Source organism: Cheilinus undulatus, linkage group 8 (genome assembly GCF_018320785.1).
Source record: "Cheilinus undulatus linkage group 8, ASM1832078v1, whole genome shotgun sequence".
Classification (NCBI taxonomy): Eukaryota; Metazoa; Chordata; class Actinopteri; order Labriformes; family Labridae; genus Cheilinus; species Cheilinus undulatus.
This window is the reverse complement of record NC_054872.1, coordinates 53,445,993-53,466,718: the sequence shown is the minus strand read 5'-3', so window position 1 is coordinate 53,466,718 and position 20,726 is coordinate 53,445,993. Positions and strand designations below refer to the sequence as shown.

At 40.6% G+C, this 20,726-nt stretch overlaps 1 protein-coding gene across 1 annotated transcript in view; it reads right to left on the bottom strand.

The window, feature by feature from the left end:
* The window catches only part of plekho1b (pleckstrin homology domain containing, family O member 1b), a 36,369-nt gene extending 16,948 nt beyond the window's left edge, over positions 1 to 19,421 (bottom strand). The window contains exons 1-2 of the mRNA XM_041793996.1: positions 19,166 to 19,421; positions 7,337 to 7,483 (exon numbers count right to left, since the gene is read on the bottom strand). Coding sequence (XP_041649930.1) covers positions 7,337 to 7,483; positions 19,166 to 19,192 — 174 coding nt within the window. The 5' untranslated portion in view covers positions 19,193 to 19,421. The remainder of the gene's footprint in view (positions 1 to 7,336; positions 7,484 to 19,165) is intronic.
* Between the last annotated feature and the right edge of the window lie 1,305 nt (positions 19,422 to 20,726).

Genomic DNA, 20,726 nt, shown 5'->3' with positions numbered 1-20,726 from the left:
CTGACAAGAGTAACAGTTTGGTTATGATGTTATAGATACAACAAATATTCTAACATTATGTTCTGTGGGAGTAATGGTTCTGTTATAGAGACAATAAACGCTCTAAAAGTTTGTTCTGTAGGGGTGACAGTTCTTTTATAATGTTCTGATGAGAGTAACAGTTCTGTCATGTTAAAGAGACAAAAAACATTCTAACATGATGTTCTGTAGGGGTAAGTAATTAAATGATGTTATATAGACAATAAACGTTCTAACATTATATTCTGTAGTTAAAATGGTTCTGTCACAATTTTCTGATAAGAGTAACCATTCTGTTATGATGTTATAGAGCCAATAAATGTTCTAACATTATTTTCTGTAGGGCTACAGTTCTATTATGATGTTCTGATGAGGGTAACCGTTCTGTTATGTTAAAAGGACAATAAACATTCTAACATTATGTTCTGTAGTTACAATGGTTCTGTCACAATTTTCTGATAAGAGTAACCACTCTGTTATGACGTTAAAGAGCCAATAAACATTCTAACATTATGTTCTGTAGGGGTAACAGTTCTGTTATGATGTTATAGAGACAAAAAAAGGTTCTCACATTATGTTCTGGAGAAGTAACAGTTCTACTATGATGTTCTAATGAGACTAATGGTGGGGGATAACAGTTCTATTATGATGTTCTAAGGGGGATAACAGTTCTATTATGATGTTCTAAGGGGGATAACAGTTCTATTATGATGTTCTAAGGGGGATAACAGTTCTATTATGACATTCTAAGGAGGATAACAGTTCTATTATGATGTTCTAAGGGGGATAACAGTTCTATTGTGACATTCTAAGGGGGATAACAGTTCTATTATGACATTCTAAGGAGGATAACAGTTCTATTATGATGTTCTAAGGGGGATAACAGTTCTATTATGATGTTCTAAGGGGGATAACAGTTCTATTATGACATTCTAAGGAGGATAACAGTTCTATTATGATGTTCTAAGGGGGATAACAGTTCTATTGTGACATTCTAAGGGGGATAACAGTTCTATTATGACATTCTAAGGAGGATAACAGTTCTATTATGATGTTCTAAGGGGGATAACAGTTCTATTATGACATTCTAAGGAGGATAACAGTTCTATTATGATGTTCTAAGGGGGATAACAGTTCTATTGTGACATTCTAAGGGGGATAACAGTTCTATTATGACATTCTAAGGAGGATAACAGTTCTATTATGATGTTCTTAGGGGGATAACAGTTCTATTATGACATTCTAAGGAGGATAACAGTTCTATGATGATATTCTAAGGGGGATAACAGTTCTATTATGATGTTCTAAGGAGGATAACAGTTCTATTATGATGTTCTTAGGGGGATAACAGTTCTATTATGACATTCTAAGGAGGATAACAGTTCTATTATATTGTTCTAAGGAGGATAACAGTTCTATTATATTGTGACATTCTAAGGGGGATAACAGTTCTATTATGATGTTCTAAGGAGGATAACAGTTCTATTATATTGTTCTAAGGGGGATAACAGTTCTATTATATTGTTCTAAGGAGGATAACAGTTCTATTATGATGTTCTAAGGAGGATAACAGTTCTATTATATTGTTCTAAGGAGGATAACAGTTCTATTATATTGTGACATTCTAAGGGGGATAACAGTTCTATTATGATGTTCTAAGGAGGATAACAGTTCTATTATATTGTTCTAAGGAGGATAACAGTTCTATTATGATGTTCTAAGGAGGATAACAGTTCTATTATATTGTTCTAAGGAGGATAACAGTTCTATTATGATGTTCTAAGGGGGATAACAGTTCTATTATGATGTTCTAAGGAGGATAACAGTTCTATTATATTGTTCTAAGGAGGATAACAGTTCTATTATGATGTTCTAAGGGGGATAACAGTTCTATTGTGACATTCTAAGGGGGATAACAGTTCTATTATGATGTTCTAAGGAGGATAACAGTTCTATTATATTGTTCTAAGGAGGATAACAGTTCTATTATATTGTGACATTCTAAGGGGGATAACAGTTCTATTATGATGTTCTAAGGAGGATAACAGTTCTATTATATTGTTCTAAGGAGGATAACAGTTCTATTATATTGTGACATTCTAAGGGGGATAACAGTTCTATTATGATGTTCTAAGGAGGATAACAGTTCTATTATGATGTTCTAAGGAGGATAACAGTTCTATTATATTGTTCTAAGGAGGATAACAGTTCTATTATGATGTTCTAAGGAGGATAACAGTTCTATTATATTGTGACATTCTAAGGGGGATAACAGTTCTATTATGATGTTCTAAGGAGGATAACAGTTCTATTATATTGTTCTAAGGAGGATAACAGTTCTATTATATTGTGACATTCTAAGGGGGATAACAGTTCTATTATGATGTTCTAAGGAGGATAACAGTTCTATTGTGATGTTCTAAGGAGGATAACAGTTCTATTATATTGTTCTAAGGAGGATAACAGTTCTATTATATTGTGACATTCTAAGGGGGATAACAGTTCTATTATGATGTTCTAAGGAGGATAACAGTTCTATTATATTGTTCTAAGGGGGATAACAGTTCTATTATATTGTTCTAAGGAGGATAACAGTTCTATTATGATGTTCTAAGGAGGATAACAGTTCTATTATGACATTCTAAGGAGGATAACAGTTCTATTATGACATTCTAAGGAGGATAACAGTTCTATTATGATGTTCTAAGGAGGATAACAGTTCTATTATATTGTTCTAAGGAGGATAACAGTTCTATTATGATGTTCTAAGGAGGATAACAGTTCTATTATATTGTTCTAAGGAGGATAACAGTTCTATTATGATGTTCTAAGGAGGATAACAGTTCTATTATGATGTTCTAAGGAGGATAACAGTTCTATTATATTGTTCTAAGGAGGATAACAGTTCTATTATGATGTTCTAAGGAGGATAACAGTTCTATTATGACATTCTAAGGAGGATAACAGTTCTATTATGATGTTCTAAGGAGGATAACAGTTCTATTATGACATTCTAAGGAGGATAACAGTTCTATTATGACATTCTAAGGAGGATAACAGTTCTATTATGATGTTCTAAGGAGGATAACAGTTCTATTATGACATTCTAAGGAGGATAACAGTTCTATTATATTGTTCTAAGCAGGATAACAGTTCTATTATGATGTTCTAAGGAGGATAACAGTTCTATTATGATGTTCTAAGGAGGATAACAGTTCTATTATGATGTTCTAAGGAGGATAACAGTTCTATTATGACATTCTAAGGAGGATAACAGTTCTATTATGATGTTCTAAGGAGGATAACAGTTCTATTATGATGTTCTAAGGAGGATAACAGTTCTATTATGATGTTCTAAGGAGGATAACAGTTCTATTATGATGTTCTAAGGAGGATAACAGTTCTATTATATTGTTCTAAGCAGGATAACAGTTCTATTATGATGTTCTAAGGAGGATAACAGTTCTATTATGACATTCTAAGGAGGATAACAGTTCTATTATGACATTCTAAGGAGGATAACAGTTCTATTATGACATTCTAAGGAGGATAACAGTTCTATTGTGATGTTCTAAGGAGGATAACAGTTCTATTATATTGTTCTAAGCAGGATAACGGTTCTGTTATGATGTTCTAAGGGGGATAACAGTTCTATTATGATGTTCTAAGGGGGAGAATAGTTCTATTATGATGTTCTAAGGAGGATAACAGTTCTATTATATTGTTCTAAGGGGGATAACAGTTCTATTATTATGTTCTAAGGAGGATAACAGTTATATTTTATTGTTCTAAGGAGGATAACAGTTCTATTATGATGTTCTAAGGAGGATAACAGTTCTATTATGATGTTCTAAGGAGGATAACAGTTCTATTATATTGTTCTAAGCAGGATAACAGTTCTATTATGATGTTCTAAGGAGGATAACAGTTCTATTATATTGTTCTAAGGAGGATAACAGTTCTATTATGATGTTCTAAGGAGGATAACAGTTCTATTATGATGTTCTAAGGGGGATAACAGTTCTATTATGATGTTCTAAGGGGGATAACAGTTCTATTATGATGTTCTAAGGAGGATAACAGTCCTATTATGATGTTCTAAGGGGGATAACAGTTCTATTATGATGTTCTAAGGAGGATAACAGTTCTATTATGATGTTCTAAGGGGATAACAGTTCTATTATATTGTTCTAAGGAGGATAACAGTTCTATTATGATGTTCTAAGGGGGATAACAGTTCTATTATATTGTTCTAAGCAGGATAACAGTTCTATTATGATGTTCTAAGGAGGATAACAGTTCTATTATGATGTTCTAAGGAGGATAACAGTTCTATTATGATGTTCTAAGGAGGATAACAGTTCTATTATATTGTTCTAAGGAGGATAACAGTTCTATTATGATGTTCTAAGGAGGATAACAGTTCTATTATATTGTTCTAAGGAGGATAACAGTTCTATTATGATGTTCTAAGGAGGATAACAGTTCTATTATGACATTCTAAGGAGGATAACAGTTCTATTATGATGTTCTAAGGAGGATAACAGTTCTATTAGATTGTTCTAAGCAGGATAACAGTTCTATTATGATGTTCTAAGAGGGATAACAGTTCTATTATGATGTTCTAAGGGGGAGAACAGTTCTATTATGATGTTCTAAGGAGGATAATAGTTCTATTATATTGTTCTAAGGAGGATAACAGTTCTATTATGATGTTCTAAGGAGGATAACAGTTCTATTATATTGTTCTAAGGAGGATAACAGTTCTATTATGATGTTCTAAGGAGGATAACAGTTCTATTATATTGTTCTAAGGAGGATAACAGTTCTATTATGATGTTCTAAGGAGGATAACAGTTCTATTATGATGTTCTAAGGAGGATAACAGTTCTATTATGATGTTCCAAGGGGGAGAACAGTTCTATTATGATGTTCTAAGGAGGATAACAGTTCCATTATATTGTTCTAAGGAGGATAACAGTTCTACTATGACATTCTAAGGGGGATAACAGTTCTATTATGATATTCTAAGGAGGATAACAGTTCTACTATGACATTCTTAGGGGGATAACAGTTCTATTATGATATTCTAAGGAGGATAACAGTTCTACTATGACATTCTAAGGGGGACAACAGTTCTGTTATGATGTTCTGTACTGATGACAGTCAGCTGTTCTGCTCTTCCTTCAGTACCTGGTAACTTTTATCTGAATTTATCATAAATGTTAAAAAGGAAACTGCCTCTCAAACAGGAGCCGGCTCCTGTCATTCCGAGCTGTTAGAGAGACACTGCTAGCTTCTGAAGAACATTTGTTCAGGATCGTTCTGATGATGAGGAGCAGACATGGGCGCTCTGAGCTTCATGGGGCTGGCTCTATTAAACCTATCATGTGTGATCAGTCTCTGTGTTTGTCAGCATGGTTTCTCTGGGTTTCTATTCCTGGTCAAACAGGAAGTAGAGCTGAAGAGGAAGGTCACATGACCCAAACCACCACCACAAAAGAAGAACACACAGACACTAATCCCCTAATTTGGTCGTGAGACAGTATTCCCTCAATCTCATGTGCCAAGTCAGAGCTGACATCTGATTGGTCGGTTAAAGCGTGACGTCAGAGAGGAGCAGAGCTGATGAATCAGCTGGTTAAAAAGAAGAAATGTTCTGTTAGTTCTTCTTCTCACGTGTCGGAAACTTCAGATTAAAATAAAAGCCCTTCCAAATGTAGAGACTAAAAACAGTCAGACTGTTTAGAGAACAACACGCGTTCTCTGACTTCCTAAAATCTGACTCTACAGAGAAGTGATGTTTTTTTTTTTTTTTTTTTTATCAGAATCATCGTCTGTTTGAGGAACAAACAAGAACTTGGACCAACAGTTCTTTAAAACATCTACTCTCTGTCTTTAATAACATGAGGTGTTCCTCAGGCTAACGTTCAAGGACCACCACACTTTGACTAAATCTCAGTGAGATTATCAGAAACTTCTATAGAACCCTCATGTTCTTTGACTCCATTATAGCCAGTGGCAATCCTTCATGTTGTAGGTGGAAGATCTTTCAGAACAGTCATTTCTGCTGTACACAAAAGTTCTTTAAGTAAGTATGCATTTAACAATGGTTCCAACATTATGTTCTGCTGATGCTCAAAGGTTCTGTGACACACTTATGTGTTATATAATCGTTGTAGCATGACATTCTGCTGTAGATAAAGGCTCTAACATGATGTTCAGCTATAGATTAAGGTTCTATCAAACACTTTTATATTACATTGTGCTTTAAAATTACGTTTTGCTGTAATTAAAGGCTCTCTCAGACAGCTATGCATCACTTCAAGCTCTAACATGATGTTCTGCTGTAGATCAACGTTCTCTCAGACAGTTACTAATGGGACATTCTGCTGTGGATAATGGTTCTATGTATTATATGATGTATTGTATAATGGTTCTAACATGACACTCTGCTGTGGATAAAGGTTATTATCTGACAAGTATGTATGATATAATGGTTCTAACATGACGTTCCATTGAAGATAGGGTTTTTATCTCACAAGTATGTATGATATGGTTTCTAACATGACGTTCTGCTGAAGATAAGGTTTTTATCTGACAAATATATATGATATAATGGTTTTCTGATGATGTTCAACAGCTATGGTTCAGGACCACATGAGTTCTTCTAGATCTGCTGTGAAGGTTATCTGACAAATATTATATATGATATAATGGTTCTAACATGACGCTCCATGAAGATAAGGTTTTTATCTGACAAATATATATGATATAATGGTTTCTAACATGACGTTCAACTGAAGGTAAGGTTTTTATCTCACAAATTTATACGATATAATGGTTCTAACATGACGTTCTGCTGTAGATAACAATGGTTCTAACATTATGTTCTGCTGCAGTGCTCAACTGGATCTCTGTGTGTCTCACTGTGAAACTCGATGCTGAGACGGTGGAGGAGGAATGTTCTGTTTACAGTCAAACAGAAACATCAACAGAACCGTTCCTACTTTCACTGGCTGTGTTAAGGTTCCAAAGATGATGGTTGTTTATTTGTGATGATTAACTTGATGATAAAAGTGTGTTAGAGGCATTTACTCTTTTTTCTTTTTTTCAGCCATAATCCACAAACCCATGGAGATGGAACCCCTAGACCTGTGCCCAGTCTACTTCCTGTTGGCCTACAGTCATTCGTCATCACTGCAGCGTTCTGCTAGAGCTCTTAAAGAGAGAACAGCAGTCAGATATCTGTAATATCCAATCAGAAGAGAGACTGGAAGCTGTCAGTCACCTGTAGGTCCCGCCCCCTCCTCCTTACCTCTTTTTCGCAGATGAACAGCTGATCCGCTCTCAGAACCACAAACCGGTTCTTCCAGATCTCCCTGAAGATCCCTTTCCCGCAGAACTTCCTGATCCAGCCGACTTTCTCCGGTGGAGCGAGCGATGGCGCCGAGTCCAGCGGGCCCTGGGAGAGAACGCACAGAAACTTTAGGAGCTAGAGAGCAGCTGGGCCTCTGATTGGACGGTCGGCAGTCAACAGGAACATTTAGCACTCTTTGCCCCATATTTATGTTTGGAGGACAATTTCAGACATGCAGTGCCAAACACTGACATCACCACAAACACACCATCCCCACTGTGGAGCACGGTGGTGGCAGCATCATGCTGTGGGGGTGCTTGTGCTTGTCAACAGCTGGCCCTGGAAAGCTTGTAAAGGTAGAGGGTAAAATGAAACTTAGAACTACGGCTTAGTGAAGATTTATTTTCCAGTCAGACAATGAGCCGAAGCATCCAGAGAAAGCTCCACAGAAATGGTTTAAAGACAACAAGGAGAATGTTCTGGAGTGGCCGAGTCAAAGCCCAGACCTCAATCCAGTAGAGGATTAGTGTCTGACTAGAAGGAGGAATATTTATGCACTCACTGATTTTACAGCACAGATTTTATTCAGCTGACATTATTTTGTAAAAATCTGTTTTCACTCTGTCTGATGGTAAAGTGATGGCCATGATTTAATCTTAGTAAGATCCAGAACGTCTACATGAGGAGGAGGTGAGCAGTGAGAGAAGGTGAGATCTGAGGGACTAAAGCTCACTGTCCAGCCTTTCCAAGGTGTCAGGGGATAATGAGACAAAACACTGCAGTGGGGAAGTTCTCACATGACAACCCCAGAGATGTCCTGGCTCTTTCTGCCTGCTGGTCTGCACGGTCCACTTGTCAGGTTGAATACAGAGGGCATAATTGGGTTTAGGGTTCTCTTCACTGAATACTTGTCCCTTCATAAGGCCCAAGTATTGTGGTGGTGTGAGACCTGCCCACAGAGCTGTCTGGGCCCCTGATAAACCCAGAGAAGGGACCCTGATAGACCCAGAGAATGGACCCTGATAGACCCAGAGAAGGGACCCTGATAAACCCAGAGAATGGACCCTGATAGACCCAGAGAATGGACCCTGATAAACCCAGAGAATGGACCCTGATAGACCCAGAGAATGGACCCTGATAAACCCAGAGACTGGACCCTGATAAACCCAGAGACTGGACCCTGATAAACCCAGAGACTGGACCCTGATAAACCCAGAGACTGGACCCTGATAAACCCAGAGACTGGACCCTGATAAACCCAGAGACTGGACCCTGATAGACCCAGAGACTGGACCCTGATAAACCCAGAGACTGGACCCTGATAAACCCAGAGACTGGACCCTGATAAACCCAGAGACTGGACCCTGATAGACCCAGAGACTGGACCCTGATAGACCCAGAGACTGGACCCTGATAAACCCAGACAATGGACCCTGATAAACCCAGAGAATGGACCCTGATAAACCCAGAGACTGGACCCTGATAAACCCAGAGACTGGACCCTGATAAACCCAGAGACTGGACCCTGATAAACCCAGAGAATGGACCCTGATAAACCCAGAGAATGGACCCTGATAAACCCAGAGACTGGACCCTGATAAACCCAGAGACTGGACCCTGATAAACCCAGAGACTGGACCCTGATAAACCCAGAGACTGGACCCTGATAAACCCAGAGACTGGACCCTGATAAACCCAGAGACTGGACCCTGATAAACCCAGAGACTGGACCCTGATAAACCCAGAGACTGGACCCTGATAAACCCAGAGACTGGACCCTGATAAACCCAGAGACTGGACCCTGATAAACCCAGAGACTGGACCCTGATAAACCCAGAGACTGGACCCTGATAAACCCAGAGACTGGACCCTGATAAACCCAGAGACTGGACCCTGATAAACCCAGAGACTGGACCCTGATAAACCCAGAGACTGGACCCTGATAAACCCAGAGACTGGACCCTGATAAACCCAGAGACTGGACCCTGATAAACCCAGAGACTGGACCCAGCTGTCATTGATGGTGTCAGTGCATGTGTGTTAGATCATTAGCATTGGTGCTAGCATCCTGGCTAACAGTTCCCTCATTTTCAGAATGAGGCCATGAAGACTGCAGCAGGACGTCCAGACCTGACGGAATAGTCCCTTTAAAACATGATGCACACCTCTCAGACCAAAACAAACTCTCCCACATATACCTCTGACTCCAATCTCCCTGTAACCTCAGTAGTTGAGAAACGTATCACACTTCCTTCTTTAAACAGCTGACAAGCGAAGTCAGCACAAAACAGTCATCATCATTCATCAGAAACCCTGAAAGGTCCATAACACAAGGAGGCCGAGTCTGATCATGGTGTAAAAACTGCACCAAACTACCACTAAAGACTACTGCATTAGAGTCAGTTTACGACTGAACAAATATCTGATCCACTTTTCTGCACCGCTACCTTACTAGATCCTAATAAGAGGACGCTGATGAGGGCAGCTTTACTGGTTGACATGCCAACCATCGCTGCTTCTTAAATCCTGGATGACAGGAGAAACAGACTGAGCTGCACAAACACAGAGATGCTTATTTATCTAACTCAGAGGAAGACTCTGAGGCAGATCTCACAGTCAGAGGTAGGGAAACCCTCGCTCCTCACCACTTCCATTCACTTTCCCAAAAGTTGTCAACTATGGTGAGAAAAAAGGCCAAACATCATGAACATTCCATGTCTGAGGCTCATCTACATGTTGAGGGCTCACAGTGGGGCCCCTAGAGTTTGTGGGGCCCTGACCACCACCTGTACCTGATGCTACACTCGTCTATTTTACTGATATCTAAGGCTGATATATAAATGTATACTGCTGATATGTATGGACGGTACGCCGACTGTTAATATGAGCAGAAACTTCATATCTGCTCATTCTGACATCACCACTGAAATACCAAACACCTCTACATAAATGAGCTAGCAAACATCTGCAAAAATCCAGTATAGTGCATGTCTTATGATAAAGAACATGATGATGATGATGATGATGGTAAGGATGATGTTGATGAAGGTGATAATGATGAAGGTTATGATGAAGAAGGTGATAGTGAAGATGATGAGTTGGTTGTTGTGGTTAGCAGCAGAATCAAGGCAGCCTCTCCTCGTCTCTGTCTAATCCATTATCATTAAAACACAAACAGCCTGAGAGTCTCTGAGAGCTGACAACCCTGTAATCACCAACACAGACTCACACAGACCTGCACTGCAGGGACAACACTACACTACAGCACACTACACTACACTACACTACAGCACACTACACTACACTACACTACAGCACACTACACTACACTACACTACACTACACTACAGCACACTACACTACACTACACAACACTACACTACACTACACTACACTACACTACACTACACTACACTACACTACACTACACTACAGCACACTACACTACACTACACTACAGCACACTACACTACACTACACTACACTACAGCACACTACACTACACTACACTACACTACAGCACACTACACTACACTACACTACAGCACACTACACTACACTACACTACACTACACTACACTACACTACACTACAGCACACTACACTACACTACACTACACTACAGCACACTACACTACACTACACTACACTACAGCACACTACACTACACTACACTACAGCACACTACACTACACTACACTACACTACATAACACTACACTACAGCACACTACACTACAGCACACTACACTACACTACACTACACTACAGCACACTACACTACACTACACTACACTACAGCACACTACACTACACTACACTACACTACACTACAGCACACTACACTACACTACACTACAGCACACTACACTACACTACACTACACTACACTACAGCACACTACACTACACTACACTACACTACACTACAGCACACTACACTACACTACACTACAGCACACTACACTACACTACAGCACACTACACTACACTACACTACACTACAGCACACTACACTACACTACAGCACACTACACTACACTACACTACAGCACACTACACTACACTACACTACAGCACACTACACTACACTACAGCACACTACACTACACTACACTACAGCACACTACACTACACTACACTACAGCACACTACACTACACTACACTACACTACACTACAGCACACTACACTACACTACAGCACGCTACACTACACTACACTACAGCACACTACACTACACTACAGCACACTACACTACACTACACTACACTACAGCACACTACACTACACTACAGCACACTACACTACACTACAGCACACAACACTACACTACACTACACTACAGCACACTGCACTACACTACACTACACTACAGCACACTACACTACACTACACTACACTACAGCACACTACACTACACTACACTACACTACACTACACTACACTACACTACACTACACTACAGCACACTACACTACACTACACTACACTACAGCACACTACACTACACTATAGCACACTACACTACACTACACTACAGCACGCTACACTACACTACACTACACTACACTACAGCACACTACACTACACTACAGCACACTACACTACACTACACTACAGCACACTACACTACACTACAGCACACTACACTACACTACAGCACACTACACTACACTACACTACAGCACACTACACTACACTACACTACAGCACACTACACTACACTACACTACAGCACACTACACTACACTACAGCACGCTACACTACACTACACTACAGCACACTACACTACACTACAGCACACTACACTGCACTACACTACACTACAGCACACTACACTACACTACAGCACACTACACTACACTATAGCACGCTACACTACACTACACTACACTACAGCACACAACACTACACTACAGCACGTTACACTACACTACACTACACTACACTACAGCACACTGCACTACACTACACTACACTACAGCACACTACACTACACTACAGCACGCTACACTACACTACACTACACTACACTACAGCACACTGCACTACACTACACTACACTACAGCACACTACACTGCACTACACTACAGCACACTACACTACACTACACTACACTACAGCACACTACACTACACTACAGCACACTACACTACACTACACTACAGCACACTACACTACACTACACTACACTACACTACAGCACACTACACTACACTACACTACACTACAGCACACTACACTACACTATAGCACACTACACTACACTACACTACAGCACGCTACACTACACTACACTACACTACACTACACTACAGCACACTACACTACACTACAGCACACTACACTACACTACAGCACACTACACTACACTACAGCACACTACACTACACTACAGCACACTACACTACACTACACTACAGCACAATACACTACACTACACACTACACTACACAACACTACACTACAGCACACTACACTACACTACACACTACACTACACTACACTACAGCACACTACACTACACTACACTACACTACAGCACACTACACTACACTACACTACACTACACTACAGCACACTACACTACACTACACTACACTACTCTACAGCACACTACACAACACTACACTACACTACACTACAGCACACTACACTACACTCCAGCACACAACACTACACTACACTACACTACACTACTCTAAAGCACACTACACTACACTACACTACTCTACAGCACACTACACTACACTACACTACACTACTCTACAGCACACTACACTACACTACACTACACTACAGCACACTACACTACACTACAGCACACTACACTACAGCACAATACACTACACTACAGCACACTACACTACACTACACTACAGCACACTACACTACACTACACTACACTACAGCACAATACACAACAGCACACTACACTACAGCACACTACACTACACTACACTACAGCACACTACACTACACTACACTACACTACAGCACACTACACTACACTACAGCACACTACACTACACTACACTACAGCACACTACACTACACTACACTACAGCACACTACACTACACTACACTACACTACACTACAGCACACTACACTACACTACAGCACGCTACACTACACTACACTACAGCACACTACACTACACTACAGCACACTACACTACACTACACTACAGCACACTACACTACACTACAGCACACTACACTACACTACAGCACGCTACACTACACTACACTACACTACAGCACACAACACTACACTACACTACACTACAGCACACTGCACTACACTACACTACACTACAGCACACTACACTACACTACACTACACTACAGCACACTACACTACACTACAGCACACTACACTACACTACACTACAGCACACTACACTACACTACACTACACTACAGCACACTACACTACAGCACACTACACTACACTATAGCACACTACACTACACTACAGCACGCTACACTACACTACACTACACTACACTACAGCACACTACACTACACTACACTACAGCACACTACACTACACTACAGCACACTACACTACACTACACTACAGCACACTACACTACACTACACTACACTACAGCACACTACACTACACTACAGCACACTACACTACACTACACTACAGCACACTACACTACACTACACTACAGCACACTACACTACACTACAGCACACTACACTACACTACACTACAGCACACTACACTACACTACACTACAGCACACTACACTACACTACACTACACTACACTACAGCACACTACACTACACTACAGCACGCTACACTACACTACACTACAGCACACTACACTACACTACAGCACACTACACTACACTACACTACAGCACACTACACTACACTACAGCACACTACACTACACTACAGCACGCTACACTACACTACACTACACTACACTACAGCACACAACACTACACTACACTACACTACAGCACACTGCACTACACTACACTACACTACAGCACACTACACTACACTACACTACAGCACACTACACTACACTACAGCACACTACACTACACTACACTACAGCACACTACACTACACTACACTACACTACACTACAGCACACTACACTACAGCACACTACACTACACTATAGCACACTACACTACACTACACTACAGCACGCTACACTACACTACACTACACTACACTACACTACACTACACTACACTACACTACACTACACTACAGCACACTACACTACACTACACTACACTACACTACACTACACTACACTACACTACAGCACACTACACTACACTACAGCACACTACACTACACTACAGCACACTACACTACACTACAGCACACTACACTACACTACACTACAGCACACTACACTACACTACACTACACTATAGCACACTACACTACACTACAGCACGCTACACTACACTACACTACACTACAGCACACTACACTACACTACAGAACACTACACTACACTACAGCACGCTACACTACACTACACTACACTACAGCACACAACACTACACTACACTACACTACAGCACACTGCACTACAGCACAATACACTACTCTACACTACGCTACACTACAGCACACTACACTACAGCACAATACACTACTCTACAGCACACTACACTACACTACAGCACACTACACTACACTACGCTACAGCACACTACACTACACTACAGCACACAACACTACACTACAGCACACTACACTACACTACAGCACACTACACTACACTACAGCACACTACACTACACTACACTACAGCACACTACACAACACTACAGTACACTACACTACACTACAGCACACTACACTACAGCACACTAGACTACACTACAGCACACTACACTACACTACAGCACACTACACAACACTATACTACACTACAGTACACTACACTACGCTACAGCTCACTACACTACACTACAGCACACTACACAACACTACACTACAGCACACAACATTACACTACTCTACAGTACACTACACTACACTACACTACAGCACACAACATTACACTACAGCACACTACACAACATAACACTACACTACACTACAGCACGCTACACTACATAACACTACACTACAGCACACTACACTACACTACACTACACTACACTACACTACACTACACTACACTACACTACACTACACTACAGCACACTACACTACACTACACTACACTACAGCACACTACACTACACTACACTACACTACACTACAGCACACTACACTACACTACACTACTCTACAGCACACTACACTACACTACACTACACTACACTACAGCACACTACACTACACTCCAGCACACAACACTACACTACACTACACTACACTACTCTAAAGCACACTACACTACACTACACTACTCTACAGCACACTACACTACACTACACTACACTACAGCACACTACACTACACTACACTACAGCACACTACACTACAGCACAATACACTACACTACAGCACACTACACTACACTACACTACAGCACAATACACTACAGCACAATACACTACACTACACTACACTACCCTACACTACAGCACACTACACTACAGCACAATACACTACACTACACTACACTACTCTACAGCACACTACACTACACTACAGCACACTACACTACACTACACTACAGCACACTACACTACACTACAGCACACAACACTACACTACAGCACACTACACTACACTACAGCACACTACACTACACTACACTACAGCACACAACACTACACTACACTACAGCACACTACACAACACTACAGTACACTACACTACAGCACACTAGACTACACTACAGCACACTACACTACACTACAGCACACAACACTACACTACACTACAGCACACTACACAACACTATACTACACTACAGTACACTACACTACGCTACAGCTCACTACACTACACTACACTACACTACAGCACACTACACAACACTACACTACAGCACACAACACTACACTACACTACAGCACACTGCACTACACTACACTACACTACAGCACACAACATTACACTACTCTACAGTACACTACACTACACTACACTACAGCACACAACATTACACTACAGCACACTACACAACATAACACTACACTACAGCACACTACACAACATGTCACTACCCTACAGCACACAACACTACACTACACTACACTAGACTACAGCACACTACACTACACTACCCTACAGCACACTACACTACACTACACTACATTACAGCACACAACATTACACTACATTACACTACCCTACAGCACACTACACTACACTACACTACACTACAGCACACTACACTACCCTTCAGCACACTACACTACACTACAGCACACTACATTACACTACACTACAGTACACTACACTACACTACAGCACACTACACTACACTACACTAAACTACACTCCAGCACACAACACTACACTACAGCACACTACACAACATAACACTACACTACAGCACACTACACTACACTACAGCACACAACATTACACTACACTACAGCACACTACACTACACTACAGCACACTGCACTACACTACAGCACACAACAATACACTACACTACACTACAGCACACTAGACTACACTACACTACACTACAGCACACTACACTACACTACATTACACTACAGCACACAACATTACATTACATTACACTACACTACAGCACACTACACTGCACTACACTACACTACAGCACACTGCACTACACTACACTACACTACAGCACACTACACTACACTACACTACAGCACACTACACTACACTACACTACAGCACACAACAATACACTACACTACACTACACTACCCTACAGAACACTACACTACACTACACTACAGCACACTACACTACACTACACTACAGCACACAACACTACACTACACTACACTACACTACAGCACACTGCACTACACTACACTACACTACAGCACACTACACTACACTACACTACACTACAGCACACTGCACTACACTACACTACACTACAGCACACAACACTACACTACACTACACTACACTACACTACAGCACACTACACTACACTACACTACAGCACACTGCACTACACTACACTACAGCACACAACAATACACTACACTACACTACCCTACAGCACACTACACTACACTACACTACAGCACACTACACTACACTACACTACAGCACACTACAGCACACTGCACTACACTACACTACACTACAGCACACTACACTACAGCACACTACAGCACACTACACTACACTACACTACAGCACACAACACTACACTACACTACACTACACTACAGCACACTACACTGCACTACACTACACTACAGCACACAACACTACACTACACTACACTACAGCACGCTACACTACACTACACTACACTACAGCACACTACACTACACTACACTACAGCACACTACACTACACTACAGCACACTACACTACACTACACTACAGCACACTACACTACACTACACTACAGCACACTACACTACACTACACTACACTACAGCACACTACACTACACTACACTACAGCACACTACACTACACTACACTACATTACAGCACACAACATTACACTACATTACACTACCCTACAGCACACTACACTACACTACACTACACTACAGCACACTACACTACCCTTCAGCACACTACACTACACTACAGCACACTACATTACACTACACTACAGCACACTACACTACACCACAATACACTACACTACACTACATTACAGCACACAACATTACACTACATTACACTACCCTACAGCACACTACACTACACTACAGCACGCTACACTACACTACACTACACTACAGCACACTACACTACACTACAGCACGCTACACTACACTACACTACACTACACTACAGCACACGAAACTACACTACACTACACTACAGCACACTACACTACACTACACAACATTACACTAGACAACATTACACAACATCCATGTACAATATATCTGACAGGGTTGACAACAATCTGACAGAATTGACAACTATCTGACAGAGTTGACAGTTATACTTATTATATACTTCTTATATTGACAAATATAATTGTCCAGTTTCTCATAATGGGTCTGGGACTTTAATGTAGATGTTAATCAGGAATCATTATTGTTTGATTTTTATGTGAAAAAGCATAAAAAAACGCTCTTAAAATGATTTTCAGAACAAGTACAGACTTCAGCCCGGTTTTAGTGCCTAGGACTTCTGATTTGGTCTCCGTGGTTTCACACTGATATAATCATGGTTCATTTCAGTTATTAAAGATTAAATTCTGGTTTTTATACTGACTTTAATGAGCACATGAACACTGAGATGAGCTCTCTGAGTGTCTCGTGTTCATCGAGCTTCTCCGTGTCAATAATGTCACTTTAACGAGCTTCAGTCCTCTTATTATGTAAGTCCGTTAAACAGTCCGTTAAGTGAACCCTCCGGTTAAACTCGGTAACCGTCTCCTAGTTTAGCTCTCAGGGTGGTTACTTTTCTGTCTGGGCTCCTTTCACGTCGTTTTAGTCGTTTTTATCTTTATTTTAACGGATCAAAGGAACGTTAAACGCCCTGAGTGCGGAAGTGGGGTCTTCAGTGTATAACGGCTGATTGTCCCTTCAAAATAAAAGCCTTAAACTAATCCTGAAGGCTTTGTTCCTCGAGCTCTGTTTCGGCTGGGATAAAACGAACCGTGACGAGCCCCCCGGTCCGTCCCGGTAACACTCACCCGTTTCCCGGAGGAGTTCTTCTTCATGTCGGCTGTCAGGCTTCCGTTACCGGGTGGATAACGGGACTTCTCCCACTTTGTCGGTAACTCTCCGTTATTCCCTTGGAGAGCTCCGAGCGGCGGATCAAAGAGGCAGAAAGCCGGTAAAGTCCCGCTCCAGGCCGCTGCCGTTCCCCGGTAACTCTCGGTTTGTCTCCCCCGCTGCTCCGAGCTGCTGCTGCCGGGCTCCTGTGCTCTGTGACCGGCCAGGAGCAGCTCCGTCTGTCGGTGTCCCGTTACTCCTCCTCCTCCACCTCCTCGTCTCAGACTCCCTGCTGGCTCCACGGCTCCTCGGCAGCGACACAGCGCCCTCAACAGGCCAGAACAGCCGGACACATTGATAATACTGTAGTGCTGTAGTGGGCTCTCTAAAGTTTACAAGGACAGGCTGAATGATTCAGAACACGGTCTAAAGTTATAGTTATTTTATTAATTTTACATTTATTCATAAGGGACTCCGGGGTCTGGGGGTTCGGAGAGACCCCCAACCAAAGTCAAAGGTTCAAATAACAAAACACCTCAGAGCTCATATTAAAGAGGTATTCTATGTGCTCGTAGCTTCTGCTCATCTCAAACTGATGGAAGACCATTACTGCCCCTTAAATATGATAAATAAAGATTTGGCAATTAAAAAAGGAAAAAAACAAAGTCAGAATTATGAGATAGAAAGTTATAAATTATGAGAAGATGTATCTGAAAATTGAGATCATCATTCTAAAGCCCATTAAAGACTTTAAAGGATGACATCATCGTTTTTAAGCCCATTAAAGACTTCAAAGGATGACATCATATTTTTAAGCCCATTAAAGACTTTAAAGGATGACATCATCGTTTTTAAGCCCATTAAAGACTTCAAAGGATGACATCATCATTCTAAAGCCCATTAAAGACTTCAGAGGATATCTGGTTAAATAAAGGTTAAAAAAAACAAAACAAAACAATAAAAACAAGTCATTTGCAGATATCCATAATTCACATTTTGGATATCCAAAATGACATTGTGGATATCTGAAATGATGAACCCCATTCACATGAATGGCAAAAGTGACATCATTTCACCTAGTCAAAATGACGTTTTAGAATCTTAAATGACAGTTTTAAATAGGCAGAATGTATTTTCGGATACCCCAAATGTTCTTTTTGACTAGGCGAAATTGAATTACAGATATCTACAATTTGAATTCCAGATAGTCAGACTTAACTTTTAAATGTTAAACCACTTTCTATATTAGAGCCTTTAAAGGATGACATTCTAAAGCCATTAAAGACAGTAAAGAATGACATCATCATTCTAAACCCATTTATTACTTTAAAGGATGACATCATCATTCTAAGCCCATTAAAGACTAAAAAGGATGACATCATCATTCTTAAGCCCATTAAAAACTAAAAAGGATGACATCATCATTCTAAACCCATTTATTACTTCAAAGGATGACATCATCATTCTAAACCCATTTATTACTTCAAAGGATGACATCATCATTCTTAAGCCCATTAAAGACTAAAAACGATGACATCA